At 35.6% G+C, this 20,106-nt stretch overlaps 1 protein-coding gene across 39 annotated transcripts in view; it reads left to right on the top strand.

The window, feature by feature from the left end:
• RIMS2 (regulating synaptic membrane exocytosis 2) overlaps window positions 1-20,106 on the top strand; it is a 605,437-nt gene that overhangs the window by 461,998 nt on the left and 123,333 nt on the right. For 17 of the 39 annotated variants that reach the window (XM_061439193.1, XM_061439191.1, XM_061439221.1 and 14 more), the window contains one exon: window positions 962-1,134. The exons of 18 other annotated variants lie outside the window; for them this stretch is intronic. In XM_061439193.1, coding sequence (XP_061295177.1) covers window positions 962-1,134 — 173 coding nt within the window. Of the gene's footprint in view, window positions 1-961; window positions 1,135-1,999; window positions 2,252-20,106 lie in introns of all 39 variants that reach the window. 4 more of the 39 variants (XM_061439184.1, XM_061439183.1, XM_061439182.1 and 1 more) reach the window with 1 other exon arrangement.

Raw genomic sequence — 20,106 nt, 5'->3', positions numbered from 1 at the left:
GCCCAATAATAGCCATCAGGTACTGGCTGCATTATTTTGTATTATGCCATATACCAGGCATGTATTATTTCTGATTTTCAAAACAGTGCCGCAAGGAACAAAACAATGCTGCAAGGAAGACATTATTTTCCCTATTATTTTATAAACAGGATTTTAAAGGTGAAATAATTTGCTCAAGTTTACCCAGCTAGTAATAGTTTTCCTTACTCCAGGTTTTCAAGACTTCAAAATCTATCCTTTTTTTACATTCCATATGTCATTAACATAAAGCCTCTATGATGGTTTTCAGTCTACCAGAATATTTGAACACCCTGTACCCTGGCTGTGCCAGATAATCATCTGATTATTTCAATTCCAGGAAGTTTGAATTATCATAAATAATAATGACTTTTTCTAGTATTTCTAGGATTCATCAAAATTCCAGCAACCACTCAGAAATTAAACTTTCTCTTTTCTCTTGGCCTTTCTTTAAAAAGTTAGTGTTTTAATAATTAGATTTTGTATTACCTCTAGGTTTTCACTGAAGCATAATGGATTTAAGAGAAAATTTATGCTATTAAAATTGGTTTTCATAAGTTACAGTGGCAACTTCATCATGCTTTTAAAAAAATTTTATTCAAAAATTTAAAAAAATTTGCTTCCTAATATTAAGCCAAATATTTATTTCCCAGATTTTGCCCAAATGTTCTTCCCTGAGGCCATTGCTCTTGTGAAACTGTTTTAATGGCCTTCACTGGGGTGTGGTGAAAAAGCTCTAATTGACTTTACTGAAAACAAGGGTTTCATATAAATTGAATTTTTCTTTTAGGATAATTGCCATTCACTTTTGTTTTATATGCAACTGAGTGGGGTTTTGCAGTATCCTCTGTGGACAATTAAAGTGCTGAAATAGGAGAAGCGAATAATTGCTTTGTGTGGTAATACTGACAACTTCTGCGTGTTTGTCAATCTGTGTTAACAGTATCGATCGGGATGGGATCCTCATAGAGGGGCAGATAATATTTCCACTAAATCTTCGGACAGTGACGTAAGTGATATATCTGCGGTTTCCAGGACTAGTAGTGCTTCTCGTTTCAGCAGCACAAGCTACATGTCTGTCCAATCAGAACGGCCAAGAGGAAACAAGAAAATCAGGTGAGTAGGGGGACTTTAAGAAGGAAATTCTAAACATGTTTTAGAATATCTTTATTTTTCTTTGGATAAATGTAAAATCCTTTCCTTCTAAATGGTTAATATATATCATGAAGACAAACAACTTCTGTGATTACTTTTTATTATATTTTGGTCTACATTTCATACTTTTTTCACACAGAAAAGTTTTGTAGAACTTATAATAATTTTCTTGCTAGATTATTTGAAATAGTATCATTAGCTATTTTTCATGTTTATTATTGAAAAAGTAATTCTGTTGTTGTATTTTTACTGAGATTAAAGGGATGGTTAAATGAAGACTTGAATGTTTTTAATATTCTAAGGAATATGAAAAATCATATTGGAAGGTGATGAATACATTTCAATGATTAAGAAAACACAACATTACTTTTTGTGGAGGATGCTCTCTTGTCCTCCTGAAACTTTTATAAATGTATGGAAGTTTCTCCAAAAAATTTATAAATGTATGTTAGTATAATTTTCATTTATCACCTCATCTATAGACTTTATGGGCATCTAAGCTAAATTAGTTTTTTTTTTTTTTAACTCCTATTGGATCAAAACAAAACAAAAATCAGTAATGGGTAGACCACAACTTTTTTCCAGGCAACTTTGTAGCAGGAAAACACAACTTAAAAAGGCAATTTTGGTTTAACTGTTGCTTACATAGTGCTTCTCTGTTATACACTGGAAAAAATGTTTTCGATGCTTAAAAGATGTAATTTTTACCTATGTTTTAGTAATTTTCATTACTTTTCTATTTAATTTTGTATGTATTTTTTTTCTTAACATTTTCTTTCTTTTTTGTGTTTATTTGCATGCCTTCAATTTGTGTTGCTTTCAAAAGGCCAAAGGGACTAGAAGAGGGAGGGAAAGAAGGGGATAAGCATGAAGAGATAGTTCATGCGGAGGAAGAGGTAAAGGAAGAAAGAACTAATGAGAATGAGAAAGGGAAAGACATTACAAACATGTGTAATAAGGAGAAAAACAGAGAATCAGGAGATGAGGAAAAAACACCAGATATACCTGAGCAAGGGAAAGAAAAAGAACAGTGGAATAAAGAGGATTTGCAAAAGCAATTCTCACAAGATGATGACAGGTAAAATTTGCTTATTTTTATAGACATTTCCCATTAGTTATGTCCTTTCTCTTAATCCTATTTTGCCATTTGCATTGGGTTTATTTTCTTGCATTTTATCTATTTAGCTTCTAATACAACCAATTAATGTGTTGACAAGTTACTATCAAACAGATTGATTTATTAACCAGTCTTCAATTTGTATACACTAGCTCTCAGTATGATTTAATTGGGTTTTTTAATCCTTTTTGACTAGGTAAATATAAAGTAAATTTCCCTTTCCATTTTTTTTAGCGTGAAATACTGTATATCTTCCCAATTTGTAGAGTCAAAAATCTTTAAAATGAGGTTCTGAAGGGGCTGGGAAAGTGTGGCCTGCTCTACAAGAAATATTATACACTAGAAATGAACTTTTAAAACGAGTGGCAAAATAGGTAGCAAAATGTAAGCTTTATTCTGTCCTCGAATAAAAAAGCAAGTCCTTTGTCTTATGGTTTTCTGATGGGTTCTAGTGTAGTTTTAATTCCTGAGAAAGATTGTGAAGAACAGTGTTCTTTGATCCTTTAAAAAGAAAGGATAGAGGCTTCAGGGCTTGTTAGAAGGCAAACATATTGGGTTAGAAATTCATTCAGCTGGAAAACTGCCAGAGAAGGAACTTTGAACAGAGGATAAATGGAAAAAAAACATAACAGCAAGGCATAAAGCCAAGTGTGTTTTCATTTTCATGACGTGATGCATTAATAAGTATGAAGCCATCTTCACAGTGCTGTACTGAAAGTCGCATCAGCCCAAGCACACATAGACTTCACCTCTCTGCCTGAGGAGACAAGCTTTCCCTAGCTACATTTCTCTGAGACTAAGAGTGGCAAAGCATGTATGGTTTGGAGGAATTTGGGTTTCTAGTGGCCAATTCAGAATTTGATTTTGTATTCTTATGAAGTTGGCATAATAAGCACACCCAATTACAAGCCAAATTTTGCTTTATTATATATAAATTCAATCTCAATTTATGCTTTACTCAAAATTAATGAGAAGATAATCATCATAAATGTTTACCCCCTTGGTATACAATTCAGTGGTCTAATTCTATGACACTTCAATTTTTGTCTCAGTTTGCTATATTTAACTATCTGTGGTCTATGAAGGTTTCTATGTAACAGACACAAAACCTAAAAGTTAGTTTTAAGTTAGGCATATTTTGTGATTCCAATCTGAACTAGTAATTTCAAGTCTATTTTCTTTGTTTACATTGCTTTATTAATGAAGACTATTTTTCTGACTTATTTGGCATAGGGTCATTTCATCATTAATTCACAGAGAATAGTTTTTGAAAATTTCCTTAGAAAGAGACATAGAGTTTCCTTTCTTTAAAAAGCAGAGCAAAATGTGGGCCTCTAATGTGTTTTCCTTTCTTTAAATTGTGTAAAGCAGAACATATGAGCCCCTTGGTGTGTGCCTATTGCCAAAGTCTCTGTTAGCATATCTGGCTTGGTGGGTAGAAGTTTGGAGGTTATATTTTTAAGTTCTTGATTTTTAATAATTTCTTCACCATTTTCTTCTTGATAAAAGAACATTGTTTTATTCAGGAAAGAAAAGAATGGTATACTCCTAGCAATGAGTCTTTTAAGGCACTGTACTCTGCTTAAATATAACTATGTAATACTTGCAGAACTGGAAACTACACAGGGCCAGGCTGATGTCTTTCAGTTCAGTTCAGTTCAGTTCAGTCGCTCAGTCGTGTCCAACTCTTTGCGACCCCATGAATAGCAGCACGCCAGGCCTCCCTGTCCATCACCAACTCCCAGAGTTCACTCAGACTCACGCCCATCGAGTCAGTGATGCCATCCAGCCATCTCATCCTCTGTCGTCCCCTTGTCCTCCTGCCCCCAGTCCCTCCCAGCTGATGTCTTTAGGGAACATATATTCTGTAAGATGGCAAAAAGTATCAACTGCAGTTATTTGTGAGAAAATGTTGGTGCCACTAATTAATTTTTGCAGCGTAAGGTCCTGAATTAGCTTTCACATCTCAGAATAAAATGAGCAATCTTTATTCCGAGAGAAAATATGTCTGAGTACTGCTAGTAACATTTTGTTTTGGTAGTTGATGAACATAATCATGGATTATTTAAATGACAAAAACAATTTAATATGCTTATGCAACATTATTGAAAGTACTCTTATTCTATACTACACCATTGATATTTACTTGTAATCCAAGTTTTGTAAAAGAAAAATTCTTTTCTGAATTCAGAGTTTAATATCTATAGCAATGCTGGTATATTTAAAATTAACATAATAACTGCAATGAACCAAATCCATTATAGTTGCTATTTTCATTATAGTGATTGGATCTCATTGTGTGATACAAAATTATATTGTTTGTGTTACAGTTACTGTATTAAAGTCTTTTGAATGTACAAGTAGAAAATGAATAGCAAAAAGTAAATTTTTTAAAAGTTAATTAAATATTTGAATATAATATTTTTCAAAGTAGCTTATAAATAATACATTTGTATTTAGCTATTTGTATTTCCACACAGGTAGATTGGTCCGGTTAAATATCCATCTATCATTAATGATTGTCTAGTAATCATTTCTAGAAAATCTGATTTACCATTTAAAATATTTTTCTCCCATCTGTGTACCTGGATATGCTTTAAATTTTATAGCTATCTACATTTGCTGATTATGTACCATATATATATATATGTGGTAGGCTATCCCAGAAAAAAGTTTTCAGAGGTAATGAAAAATCATTCAATGAACTAATGTTTATTTACAAAATTTCTCAGGCAGCGTACTTTGAACTGGGGATAAAAGTGAAATCAAGCAGTTCTAAATTTCTAAGTCTGAAGGTCAAGCAATTTCTTAGCCTTGTGTGGATGGATATTTAAGGATAGCTCCATATCCAAAAAAATTTCATCAAGAAGCATAAATATATTCACAAGGATATTTGGTGAAAGAATTTGGCATAAGAAGTGGAGATCTTAAGTAAATCTGCAGTGGAAGATAGAAAAATAAATATTGAAAAGGACAGTATTGTCAAAACTAACAACACTGATAGCTTTGTGATCAAATTACTCATCCATCCCTCCAGATTCTGTTCTGGGCACATAAGACCAAAGAAAAAATAATTCAAGAAACTTGTTTATCTACAAATTTGTGTAGATAGCCAAATAAGATATCCTGAACCTCAACAGATTGCCTGCTCCTCAGATCTCATATTTTTGTATTACTCAGCTTTCTTTTAATACAAATGATATAGTTTATAGTTGTGTAAAAACTTTATGGCTTCATTATTGTAAAATGGATTCAAGGTCTTAGGTAAAAGTGAAACATTGACACAAAGATTCATGTTTTAATGAAGACTACACAGAAAACCTTGAAAATTTGTGTTTATCTGATATGTAGCAAATTTTTATGCTTTACATTCTTACAGAAGAGTCATTTTAAATGATCATTTGTAAGACCAAAATATAAATTAAAAGTTTCAAAAATAAAAGAAAATGAGTTCTCAGGCATGTCTATAAGTGGTATGTATATTTTCTCTTTCTGAAGAAAATGTTCTTGAGGTAGGAAAAGTTTTCAAAGGAAAAAGATGGCATCAGTTCAAAATATTCATGAATAACTGTTTTTAAGAGTCTTAAACCATGAGTTTAATACTTAACTTAACTTAACTCTATATGAGTTTTAGTGAACTCCGGGAGTTGGTGATAGACAGGGAGGCCTGGCGTGCTGCAATTCATGGGGTCGCAAAAAGTCAAACACGACTGAGCGACTGAACTGAACTGAACTGAAACCATCTAAATTATCTAGCAAAAAAAAGTTCTTATAGTCTTTAAAAGGGCAAGCAGAATAATTGTTAATGAAATATTTACTACTGCTAACTTATAGATCAGAGTTAAAATGTGATAACACATTTTCCTGCCTATGTGATATAACTTGATGTTACCACATATTTACTCATATTATAGACCTTTAAAGGGGAAACAGTATGTTTTATGAAAATAATATGGATTAGGAATCTAAAATACTTGTTTTCTCATTCTGATTCTGTTACATGTCCCTAGCCACTTTGCCTGGCTTTTTTCGCTTGTCAAATAAATGAATGAATGATTCACACTCCTCATTTAGATGAGTGTAATACACAGCAAAGGGAAAGTAAGCATCTTCTGTTATGCTAATGATTTGTCTTCATCATGAATTCAAGGAATAACTGGGTCTGTGGCTAACCACCAGTAAAACAAACAGCTCAACATGTTTCTCTCACCTAGCAGATGATTCCAAAATTTAGGTGACTTTTGTAATACTTCATTGATCAGGTTGAGTTTTTGTTGTTTTCTGGAAGTATGTCTCAGTGCTAACTCTCCCAGAGGGCATACTGATGGATTATGCTATTCAGCTGATGGATTATTGATGGCTTGTGTTTTCCTCTTCTCATTGAAGCTATCTTCTAGTTAATACCACTGAAAATGTTATACACCCAAGCAACATCTATCCTGTTTTATGATTGTGTGTGAAAAGGGAACTTAAAAAACAAAACAAAACAACAACAAAAAACGCTTGATTACGACTTTTAGAATTTTGATCCTGTAAAGGCCCAGAAATTTGCATTTTAAAAACAATCCCTCCCCACCTCGTGATTATGATGTATCCTTCCTCTCTTTTGGGTTGCTTACATTTCCTCATGAATGCTGAGATAAGCTTGTCAGTTTCAAAGGGAAAAAAAGCAGCTAGGATTTTGACTGGGATTGTTTAATTAGAGCAATTTAGGGATTATTGCCATCTTAGAAAATGTTGTCTTCTCATCCATGAGCACAAAGATGTTCCCTTATGTTACTTTCTTTCAGTGATGTTTCATCGTTTTCAGGATACATACCTTGTACTACTTTTGTTAAATTTATTCCAAATATTTTATTTTTGAAGTGAAATTGTTATTAAATTCATTTGTGCCTAATCATTGCTAGTATATAGAAACACAATTTATTTTTATAACTTGATCTTGAAACCTACAACCATACTATATTCACTTATTAGCTCTAAAAGTTTTTAGTTAATACCTTAGGATGTTCTATATGAGGTCATGTCATCTATGACTAAAGATAATTTTATGTCTTCCTTTCTGATCTGAATGCCTTTTGTTTCTTTGTCTTGTCAAATTGACCTGGCTGAAACCATCACTGCAATATTAAATAGAAATGCTCATGGAATGTTTTGAAAAGAAAGAGCCACATAAAATTACACATTAGCTCTAAAAGCATTTCTGAGGGCATTGTCTCCTGTGCCATCATCCATTTAAAAAAAATCTGTGTAAAACTTTATTTTAAAATTGTGAGTAGCTGTCTTTAAGAACAGATGTGTCTGTGTCACTGAAAAAGAATGTAGCCCATTGTATGTTTTCTTTATCTAGTCTATCAGGAAGTTCAAGTTCATGGCCAAAGACATGATAATTCTAATCAGTTTCTTGAACTACATTGTATTAAAATCATTACCTATAACTGACATTTTTACTTTCCCTCTTTTTTGAGACTCTGCTTCCTTATACCTGTTTTATTACAATTGTGTTATATAACTTTGTTCTAAAAAACTGTCTCAAATTGTATATGCTGCTAAATCATAAGAGCTTTCATATTGCATCTAGCCTTTCCACCTTTAGAATTCAGCCCTATTACATTCTCTTCTTGAAATGTTTTTTCCTCTGCACTCTTGTGATTGTACACTCCTTTAGGTTTCTATCCATCGTTCTGATCACTTCTGTCTTCTTTGGGAGTGTTCTCTTTGCCCCTTGATAATTTCCAGACTCCCATAGTAGGCTGTCTTTCCTTTGCGTGTTCTATCTTGATGGTGCTTTCTATTCTGTGACTTTCAGTAGATCTATGTATTCAGTTCAGTTCAGTTCAGTCTCTCAGTCGTGTCCGACTCTTTGTGACCCTATGAATCGCAGCACGCCAGGCCTCCCTGTCCATCACCAACTCCCAGAGTTCATTCAGATTCACGTCCATCGAGTCAGTGATGCCATCCAGCCATCTCATCCTCTGTTGTCCCCTTCTCCTCCTTCCCCCAATCCCTCCCAGCATCAGAGTCTTTTCCAATGAGTCAACTCTTCACATGAGGTGGCCAAAGTACTGGAGTTTCAGCTTTAGCCTCATTCCTTCCAAAGAAATCCGAGAGCTGATCTCCTTTAGAATGGACTGGTTGGATTGATGGCTTCCAAATCTGTATTTCCAACCCAGGTCCCATTCTTATTTATCTGTCAGATCTTTTCAGTCCTCTTCTGGCCATCTTCTTATCTGTCCTGGGGATGTACCAAAGTCAGCATGTATAATTGAATTCATCATACCTCTCACAGAACAGGTGACCACATTTAGTAACCCACTCCCCATTTGTACTCTCGATATGTGGCAGCAGCATCCTCACACGTGCCTCAACCAGAAACCTAAGCATCACCCTTTACTAATTCTTTCCCTGAGCACAATTCCCTCCCTCCAGTCACCATGTCTTATTGATCCTAAAACTTAATTATCTCTGAAGTATTCCATTTCTCCCTAACTCTATATCTACTTCCATGATCTACACTACTATCTCTTATGGAGATTAGTTCAGTAGATTAGTTTAACAGGAAAATCTTATCTTTTAAAAATGATAGCCTTTAAATCTGAGCTCATTATGCTAATAGCATAAAAAATGAGTAGTCAAATTCTTTGAAGTTGTTTATTTGTGAATTGTATACCCTTAAAGGATGAATTTTATGATATGTGAATATACTTTAAAAATGGTCATTTGGCTTCTGAAAAAAAAAAAAAAGAGATCTGTGTTTCTTTTTCAGTAAATATTATGAGTATAGTGGTGATAAAATGCAGGTGATACTTTGTTTAGGGTTAAGTTTGTTGAGCGTGTCTTGTTTTCTATTCCAATACTCCTTAAAAGCTACTTTTCAATAAAATCTTCATCTCTCTCTTTTTTAAATTCTTGTATACATTTTTAGTATCACCAGAATACTGAAGTTGAATGAAATACAGGTTTATTCTCAAGAAAAGGTGATAATTTTCTTTTTCCTTTTTTTTTGCAGCCTCAAATTTATCCTTTTCACATAAATTTAGTTGTTAGCCTAAAACTCTGAAATAATTCTCTCCTCTCTGTGTCTGTCTCTCTCTGTCTCTGTATCTATCTCTAGATAGATACATAGATAGATTCCTCAGTTAATACATAAATAAGCTATTTTCATAAAAATTTAGGAAAATTTCTTTGTGTGGGAATCTGAGCATGCTGTGACTTCCCAGTCTCTGTTTTGGGTCACCAAAAGGGAGAAATCTGAGATTTGAACATGTATGTGGTCTGAAGAGAAAGGGCATTTGAAGATAGAAAAGGCACTGGTTCTAGAGTAAGAACCTGGAGGTGGAGGAGGGGCTTGGTTCAGAAGCAAAGGTGGACTTTGGGTTGGCTCAAACCAGAAAAAAAGACAGATAATAAAATAGATCAGTTATTAGACAGGGAGTTGGGAAGTTGGTTGTCACTGCCTGTTGGCCCTAATGTTCTCAAACACATAAGAAGCGAGAATATAAGGGTTTGGAAGTTGAATTTGAGATTTAATTTGAAGATTTGGAATAATCACTGAAGAAAATAGGAGAAAGTAGCTTACCAAAGACAAATTTAAAAGTTGATGAATAGTTCTGCAGATCTAGAAGTTGGAGACCAGCAATTGCAAGACACACCAGCGTGGGAGAGTAGTGTGATCATTCCTAGCAGCACTGAGCCCATCCAAGTGTGGAAACACAATTCAGATTGTAGCATTTGTGGGGGAGTGGGAGTTTTGATGGATGGAGTTGCTGGCAGAATAGCAGTGGAAAGCAACTGAGGGTGCTTGTGTAAATGTCAGTGTTAGACAAGGAGGAGGAAAAGTCCATATGGGAACTTAGAGACTAGGAAAATACAGAGAAAATCCAAGAATTAGAACCCTAGGTCTTGTAGTCAAAAAGGAAGTTTAGGGTGTTGGGCAGGTAGAGCATGTTGTTGAAACTTAAGATCTTGTGGTGGAGCTATTTTCACTAACTGACAAACTCTAAGACATAAGCATTTGGAGTGAGTAGGAGAGTGGGTGAAAAGAATAAAAGTGAAGGTAACAAGATATGTGAGTTTTGGAATTACAAAGCCATTTGATAGGTCTTCTTGATGAACACTTATATTTGATATGGCTATGAGAATTGGGGAATTGAAAAGAAAACTAAGCCAGCTCTAAAACTTCATGAATGAGTCAGTGACCACGAGGTCATCAGATGACAGAAAGAAAGGGAAAAAAACGGTTAGTATATGTCAGCATGGCCAGAAATCAAAAGAAAAGAAAGTTTAACTTTAAAGTAGAAGAGAAATATATTTTTTAAGTAGCCAGTAGATAGAAATATGACAACCTATGAAGAAGGGTAAGTATTTCTCACTAGAGAAGATTTCAGCAGAAGCAGAGTGCTCAAGAAAGCACCAGGTTTCCGTTCAGATGGTAATGAAAAGGTCCGGGAACAGGTGGTAAGGGCATAGCTTTGTAACAGTACCACCTGGCTTTTGCTTTGTTGCTGGTGTCACCATCTTTTCCGAGTGGTCTTCACAGCTGACTCATAAAGAGTTATATTCAATACCACATCTCAGTACTTGGATATGAAATTGGAGATCTGTGTTAATTAAAATTTACTCCCACATCTTACATAAATTTTAAGAGGCACACAATTTAATTGACTTTGTACTATATAATCATTTTTAGCAATTTCTGTTAATTTGTATTTCTGTGGTGACTGGTTACTCTATCCTATTATCACATGGGAAATCTTATCCAGAGATTCTTACCTGGATTCATTTTTACTGATGAATTAATTTCATTCTGGTTAGTGTAACAATTTAGGGTTCTATACATTTAAAATAATCATTGACATTCATTTACATATTAAACTTTTGTTTTCTGGCATCACCACTATTGATTATAGGTAAGTAATGTTTATATAGACTTGTCTCCTGTAATGGATTCAACTCATTTTTATTTCTACCATTTTTAACTTTATTTCTAAAATATTACCCACACAGGCTGTATGTTAGTAAAATAAATTTAGTGTAAAAGTAGAGAAATAATTAAATTGAAATAATTTCTAGCATACAAAATAATAGCATTAGAAAAGACTGCTGCAGTAGTTTCTGTCATATTCAATATTTATTTTTACAAGCCAAAAGGACAATTAATCCACAACTGTTATTCTAAATTAAATGCAACATTCTAACCAATGACTCCTAATAGAACCACAGATATACCTCAGGATGAACAATTTTAACATATAGAAGTTATATTTTTATAGAAATAACAAAAAGAAGATCAAGTTTGAAGTCGAAGGATTCCCATGTTGAGTGTCACTGTTAGATGCCAGTTTATCAGTGTGGGGTGGAACGGTATAGTAAGACTTCATTTCGGATTCTGATTTTCCATATAGAAAGGATGAATCTAATCTTAAGGAAGCAAAATTCAAAAAAAGAAAATCCACAAACACCTGGCCTGAGACCTTAGAACCTTAATGACAAAATCGGAATCTTTAATGTTTTGTGTTATCTTGACTTCAGCTTTTCACTCTTACTCTTACCCGTCTCTTTAAAGGCTCTTGCTTTAATTCCAATGTGTATGCTCACATTGCTTCTAATGTCTGAAGCACAGTTTCTTTCTCTTTCTGAGTAAAGTACCTGCTCATCCTTTAACACCCAAGTCAAGTACTGCTGCTGCTGCTAAGTTGCTTCAGTCGTGTCCTACTGTGCGCGACCCCATAGACGGCAGCCCACCAGGCTCCCCCGTCCCTGGGATTCTCCAGGCAAGAACACTGGAGTGGCTTGCCATTTCCTTCTCCAATGCATGAAAGTGAAAAGTGAAAGTGAAGTCGCTCAGTCGTGTCCAACTCTTAGCAACCCCATGGACTGCAGCCCACCAGGCTCCTCCATCCATGGGATTTTCCAGGCAAGAGTACTGGAGTGGGGTGCCATTGCCTTCTCTGAAGTCAAGTACAGATTCACCCAAGAGACACCATCTCTCCTCTTCCTTCATGATTTATCTAATATTCTTTTACAGTAACAGTTTCTCTTGGGTGCTCATTTTCCTGCCCTGTGAAATAGTTAATTATGTATCCACTTAATCTACGATTGTTGACCATTAGTTACCACTTAAGGATATGTATTTATTATTTTTATCTCTTTGCTGTCTTACTTCTCAAAATCTACAATCCCTCACACATAGTATGCACTCAAAAAAGTTTTAGGATGAATGTATGAATAAATGAGATTGTAATAAAGCAGTGACAGTTTTGAGGTGTGAAGAGCTGCTATCACAGTGCTTCTTGCATGTTCAATATCCAACATGCTCCTCTCCCTCTTTGACAAAAATGACCAAGAAGTCACTTTTTTTCTTCAGTGGAAAGAAACTTACTTCTTTCAGAAATCAGTGGAGTTTTTTACCTCAGAGGAATTTCTTTTATGACACATGTGTATTCTAGTGTGAAAAGATTTAGTTGGTGGGTTGGTTTACTAATTTGATATATGATGAATGAGAATCATTATTTTATATATATGGTTCAGTTCAGTTCAGTCACTTAGTCTTATCCGACTCTTTGCAACCCCACAGACTGCAGCACGCCAGGCTTACCAGCTCCCAGAGCTTACTCAAACTCATGCCCATAGAGTCGGTGATGCCATCCAACCATCTCATCTTCTGTCATCCCTTTCTCCTCCCACCTTCAATTTTTCCCAGCATCAGGGTCTTTTCCAATGAGTCAGTTCTTCACATCAGGTGGCCAAAATATAGGAGTTTCAGCTTCAGAATCAGTCCTTCCAATGAATATTCAGGACTGATTTCCTTTAGGATGGACTGGTTGGATCTCCTTGCAGTCCAAGGGACTCTCAAGAGTCTTCTCCAACACCACAGTTCAAAAGCATCAGTTCTTTGGCACTCAGCTTTCTTAATAGTCCAACTCTCACATCCATACGTGACTACTGTCACGTAACTTTGACCAGTAACATAACTTTGACCAGATGGACCTTTGTCAGCAAAGTAATGTCTCTGCTTTTTAATATGCTGTCTAGGTTTTCTTCCATGGAGCTGGCGTCTTTTAATTTCAGGACTGCGTTCACCATCTGAAGTTACTTTGGAGCCCAAGAAAATAGTCTCTCACTGTTTCCATTGTTTCCCCATCTATTTGCCATGAAGTGATGGGACTGGATGCCATGATCTTAGTTTTCTGAATTTTGAGTTTTAAGCCAGATTTTTCACCCTCCTCTTTCACTTTCATCAAGAGGCTCTTTAGTTCTTCTTCGCTTTCTGCCATAAGGGTGGTGTCATCTGCATATCTGAAGTTATTGATATTTCTCTGGGCAATCTTGATTCCAGCTTGTGCTTCATCCAGCCTGGGTAGCCTTTCCCTTCTCCAGGGGATCTTCCCAACTCAGGACTCAAACTCAGGTCTCCCGCATTGCAGGCAGATCCTTTACCAGCTGAGCCACCAGGGAAGCCCTTTTATATATACAAATCCTGTATAAAGTCTAACAAGAATGGGGGAAGACAGACATGAAAAGAAAATAAAAGCATTCATTAGATAGTATTTAAAGATTAGAAAAACTTATACCAATTTAATGTGTCCCAAAAAATAGTGTAAAGTAAATTCTAAAATCCTATTGAAAGGTGCAAAGATGAGAGAAATGACTATCATCTGGGGATCTCAAGAATAAGAAACTTGTAAATTAGTCTTCTGAGACTTTCTATCAAAATAATTGGAATGAATGAGATGTAGCACTTAATACTGAAGTTATTTAAAGGCAACTACATATTTCAGGACACTAAGAGTTAACCAACTTCAGTTCAGTCGCTCAGTCGTGTCCAACTCTCTGCGACCCCATGAACCGCAGCACACACACCAGGACTCCCTGTCCATTACCAACTCCCGAGTCCACCCAAACCCATGTCCATTGAGTTGGTGATGCCATCCAACCATCTCATCCTCTGTCGTCCCCTTCTCTTCCTGCCCTCAATCTTTCCCAGCATCAGAATCTTTTCAAATGAGTCAGCTCTTTGCATCAGGTGGCCAAAGTGTTGGAGTTTCAGCTTCAACATCAGTCCTACTAATGAACACCGAAGACTAATCTCCTTTAGGATGGGACTGGTTAGATATCCTTGGAGTCCAAGGGACTCTCAAGAGTCTTCTCCAACACCACAGTTCAAAAGCATCAATTCTTCAGCACTCAGCTTTCTTCACAGTCCAATTCTTACATCCATACATAACCACTGGAAAAACCATAGCCTTGGCTAGACGGACCTTTGTTGACAAAGTCATGTCTCTGCTTTTGAATATGCGATCTAGGTTGGTCATAACTTTCCTTCCAAGGAGTAAGCATCTTTTAATTTCATGGCTTCAGTCACCATCTGCAGTGATTTTGGAGCCCAGAAAAATAAAGTCAGCCACTGTTTCCACTGTTTCCCCATCTATTTGCCATGAAGTGATGAGACCAGATTCCATTATCTTAGTTTTCTGAATGTTGAGCTTTAAGCCAACTTTTTCAAATTAAGTTAACCAACTTAATTTTACTATTTCTGTTTATCATGGAGTATGAGTGCACATTTCATGGTGCACCTGTCGTGTGCAGAGACTTAGCCTTCCAGTCTGGCACACTGGGGATTCAGATGGCTTGCTTTCCAAAGTTGTGAATAAGAACTTGGTGCCATGTTACACTGACTCACAGTAAGCATAATATCACTTATCATCATCCAGAATTTATTTTTGGTATTATAATAAGCAATAATAAAGTCCTCCAAAAATATACATGAGAGATAATATAGAACGATGATTAAAACTTAGCTCTTTATTCAGACAAAACTGTATTGAATCCTAGTTCTGCCAGTTCCTAATAATGTAAACTTGGGCAAGAAAAAAACACTTTCTTCACCCATATACTGGGGGTAATAATAATAATATTCTTTCAGGGTTGCCATCAAAATTCAATGGAATTATGTCCTTAAAGCTTTTGACACCATTCCTGGCACATGACAAGAAGGTGTTATATAATAGGGGTTGAAAAAGAAAAGGATAGGAGATGAAAAGTAAGTTTATAAAATCTCACTTTTTTTTAGCTTTTAGACTTGCATATTTCATAGCAACTTTTCTATAACACTTTGCCAGATGACAATTCAAAATAAGGTAGACTGTTCTTATGCTTTGTACAGGAGAAAATAATTTCTGAAATATAGAAAAGATTTTATTAAATTTCACAAAGTAATGTAGTAGAGATTCTAGAAAATTTTTATGAGATATGTTTCATAGTTTGACCTTTAATGGTCTTGGGATTTAAATTATTTTATTCCTTAAATTGTCTTCATTTATTCAGCACATATTTTTGAACACCTTCTATACGCCGGTTGTTGTTCAGTCCCTAGGTCGTGTCTGACTCTTTGTGACCCCATGGACTGCAACACACCAGGCTCCCCTGTCCTTCATCATCTCCCAGAGTTTGCTCAAATTCATATCCATTGAGTCAGTGATGCTATCTCACCATCTCATCCTCTGCTGCCCCCTTCTCTTTTTGCCTTCAATCTTTCCCACCATCAGGGTCTTTTCCAATGAGTCTTTACATCAAGTGGCCAAAGTATTGGAGCTTTAGCTTCAGTATCAGTCCTTCCAATGAATATTCTGGGTTGATTTCCTTTAAGATTGACTGGAGTTTGATCTCCTTGCTGTCCAAGACACTAGAGTCTTCTCCAGCACCACAATTCAAAAGCATCAATTCTTTGGCACTCAGCTTTCTTTATGATCTAACTCTCATATCCATGCATGACTACTGGAAAAACCATAGCTTTGACTATACAGATTTTTGTCAGCAAAATGATGTCTCTGCTTTTTAATATGCTGTCTAGGTTTGTCATAGCTTTCAAGTAAGCATTTTTTAAATTTCGTGACGGCAGTCACCTTCTGCGGTGATTTTGGAGCCCAGTAAAAGAAAATCTGTCACTGCTTCTACTTTTCCCCCTTCTGTTTTCCATGAAGTGAAGGGACTGGGTGCCATGATCTTAATTTTTTTTCATGTTGAGAATCACACCAGCTTTTTCACTCTCCTTTTTCACCCTCATCAAGAGGCTCTTTAGTTCCTCTTCATTTTCTGCCCTTAGAATGGTATCATCTGCATCTCTATCTTGGATTCTGTGCTAAAATACTGAATAACAAGACCTGATTCCTTCCCTCAAAGAGATAGACAAATAAATAAATGATTACAATATACAGTAAAAGTGTAAAAAAGTAGTTTTAATATGTGGTTTGATAATATTTCCCTTTAGTAAAACATTTAGAATAAGTGAACTGAGGCAGGAAGTGACAAGTGACTCTTTTCAGCATTATCCAAGATAAGGAAACAGTCTCAGAAGAAAATCCAGTTTTTTTTTTTAAACTAATTAATTAATTTTTATTTTATTTTTAATCTTTATTGGAAGATAATTGCTTTACAATACTGTGCTGGTTTCTGGCATACATCAACATGAGCCAGCCATAGGTATACACATGTCCCCTGCATTTTGAACCTCCCTTCCATTTCCTCCCCACCCCATCCCACCTCTGTAGGTTTTCACAGAGCACTGGGTTGAGCTCCCTGTGTCACTCAGCAAATTCCCTTGGCTATCTATTTTACATACGATAATGCATACGTTTCCATGCTACTCTCTCAGTTCATCCCACCTATCCCTCCCGCGCTGTGTCCACAGGTCTGTTCTCTCTGACTGCGTCTCGGTTGCTGCCCTGCTAATAGGTTCATCAGAACCATCTTTCTAGATGCCATACACATGCGTTCGTATACAATATTTGTCTTTCTCTTTGTCTTACTTCACTCTGTATAATAGGCTCTAGGCTCATACACCTTATTAGAACTGACTAATAAAAAAAAATGCGTTCTTTTTTTAAATGCGTTCTTTTTTAAAGCTACTGAACTGAACTGAACATCCCATTGTATATATGTACCACAATTTCCCTATCTATTCATCTGTCGATGGACATCTAGTTAATAAGCAAAATAACAGCAAGTTATGTGGACTTGTTGTCTATAATACTATAAAGCCTATAACAGATACAAAAGGAAGTTCTGTAAAAGATTTTAAGTGTGCAAGAGTGGAGCTAATTATAGAATGCTAAATAAGTATAAATAAATGATGTTGGCAATGTGAAAAACTGTATTTTGTTATTTTATAAATGACTAGATTGGAGAAGGAAATGGCAACCCACTCCAGTGTTCTTGCCTGGAGAATCCCAGGGTTGGGGGAGCCTGGTGGACTGCCATCTATGGGGTCGCACAGAGTCGGACACGACTGAAGTGACTTGGCAGCAGCATCGTCAAATAGCTGTAAGGTCACTGTGACCCTCTTGTAGGTGACTCTTTTTAGTTTCCACTTCCTTTCCCCTGCAAGAGGGGTCAAAAAACGGGCCCCTGGAATGCCTGAGGAGATGCAGACTGAAGTGTAAGGAAAGACATTTGCAAGCTGTCTGTCCAGGGCTGCTTCCTATCCTGCAAGGGCTAGTAAGTGGGGTGTGTTTATTTTATTCTCATGTTTGTGTTTTTTTTAGAAAGTGAATAAAGGGACTTGAGTTTTGTAATTTAAAAAAATACATGAATAAATGACTAGATTAAGGGGAAAGTAAATCAAGCTTTATTGCAATTGCTAGAAATTGAAGAGTTAAATTCTAAAAATGATTTTAATAAAAGCAGCTCTTTAAAATGCAGAATTAAGTAAGTATTCTTGATTGCTGTAGGGTTCATGTGGAATACAGTGAGATAGGCTGAATTTGATACTTGTAGTAATTTTTGGAATTTAGGAGATACTGTTTAATTTACCTGGCTACCCAGGTGGCGCTAGTGGTAAAGAACCTGCCTGCCAATGCAGGAGACAGAGATTCTAGTTCTATCCCTGGAGGGGATCCCCTGGAAGAGGGCATGGGAACCCACTCTAGTATTCTTGCCTGGAGAAATTCATGGACAGAGGAGCCTGGTGGGCTACAGGTCATGGAGTCTCAAAGAATCAGACATGACTAAGTGACTTAGTCAATTTTGATTTTAACTCTGATCAAATGTGTGTCTAAAACAAAATGTGCATAGCATATTTATTATTATTTATATAGATAGATAAGATTTCTTTAAAAAAAAAAAAGACTAATCTTTCTAACAGGTATAAACCTGGTCTACCTGGTCTAACAGATAAAAACAGGGATCATAATATACATTTCAGATTTACTTTTTAAATGATAAAGACCTTTTCTTAATCACTCTAAGTATAATAAAGTATTGTATGAACTTGGAATTAACTTAGTTAATTCAATAACTGAGTAACATCAATAACTATGCTTTGGTAATCTGTTCGCAGCTTTGCCTTTCTTCCTTTTTCTTTTTTTTTTAAGCTAGTAACTCAGCTATTTATTTACACAAGTTTAATTCAGCTTCATCCAAAGTTCATCACACTGTAATATTAATGTTTAAATTATACAAATGATATATGTGAGCATACAGTGTGTAAATTGGCATATTTTCTCTATTTCATAATACCTTCAAACAAGTTTACAGTTTTAGGGTAATGGAATTTTAATTTTTTCTAGGAATATACACTTTTGAGAGAAAATTTATCTCAGAACTTCCAGAGAGTAACTATGAGCAAAATAATATTTAAAATTTTCTATTAATTGGTTACGTGGAATATTGTCTCCTCTTTTATACTTAAATCTGAAATTTCTATATAGTGTTATCAAATTTCTGGCTCCATGCAGGCTGTCTAATGTCTATATACATTTAAATATCTAAATGTTTAATTTAAGGGAATTCTTGCATTATTGAATTAATTTCCTACTGGGACATTTGTATTATGACTACAGATTGTTTAGAATCATATCAAGAGCACAGTAGAAGTGGATTGCAGTTCTGTACAGAATATGCTAATTACATATATTCTTGCCTGGAGAATTCCAGGGATGGGGGAGGCTGGTGGGCTGCCGTCTATGGGGTCGCATAGAGTCAGACACGACTGAAGTAACTTAGCAGCAGCAACAGTATGTATATATATCAGTATATATATATGTATCAGTTAAAAGGGAAGTGAAAGTGAAAGTGAAGTCATGTCCAGCTCTGTGCGACCCCATGGACTTTAGCCTACCAGGTTCCTCTAGCCATGGGATTTTCCAGGCAAGAATACTGGAGTGGATTGCCATTTCCTTCTCCAGGAGATCTTCCCGACCCAGGGATTGAACCCAGGTCTCCGACATTGTAGGCAGACGCTTTACTGGCTGAGCCACCAGGGAAGTTAAACCACTTGGCAAAATGCACTTTACCTATAAGTTTGAAGAGTAAAATTTTCAAATAAGTTCTAAATGCCCCAGTGTTTACTTATTCACTAGAGTAAGATTGTCTAAATGTTAATTGTAAAAAACTATTTTTAAGTTAAAAATTATGGTACATTATTCATTTTTATTTTCTTCTAAATTTGATTTCTCAGTGTTCTCTCTGGAACAGAATTTATAATACAAATAAAGCATGTCTATTCTGGCAATCAGTTTCTACGTGATTAATGTCTGCATCAAGTGCTCCCAGTTTGAAGCTGAGTAAGGGCAATTTAACCATTCTTGCTGTCATATTGTTTCAGTCTTTCTCAAAATAAAACAGTTGGTGACTGAAAAATTACAGTGACTTAGAGTCCGCTAAAGTGGCATACTGGTATCTTTTGCTTAAACAGCAAAAGCCAGTGCATATATGGACAGATATTTTGATTGAGACTGATATTCTGTCATGTTTAATAAAAGACTAGTTTGGGACTCATTTTTATTTAACCATAGTAAAGCACTTCTATTTTTAACAAA

Source organism: Bos javanicus, chromosome 14 (genome assembly GCF_032452875.1).
Source record: "Bos javanicus breed banteng chromosome 14, ARS-OSU_banteng_1.0, whole genome shotgun sequence".
Lineage (NCBI taxonomy): Eukaryota > Metazoa > Chordata > Mammalia > Artiodactyla > Bovidae > Bos > Bos javanicus.
Note: the sequence above shows the minus strand (reverse complement) of the source record. Positions and strands in the feature narration are given on the sequence as shown.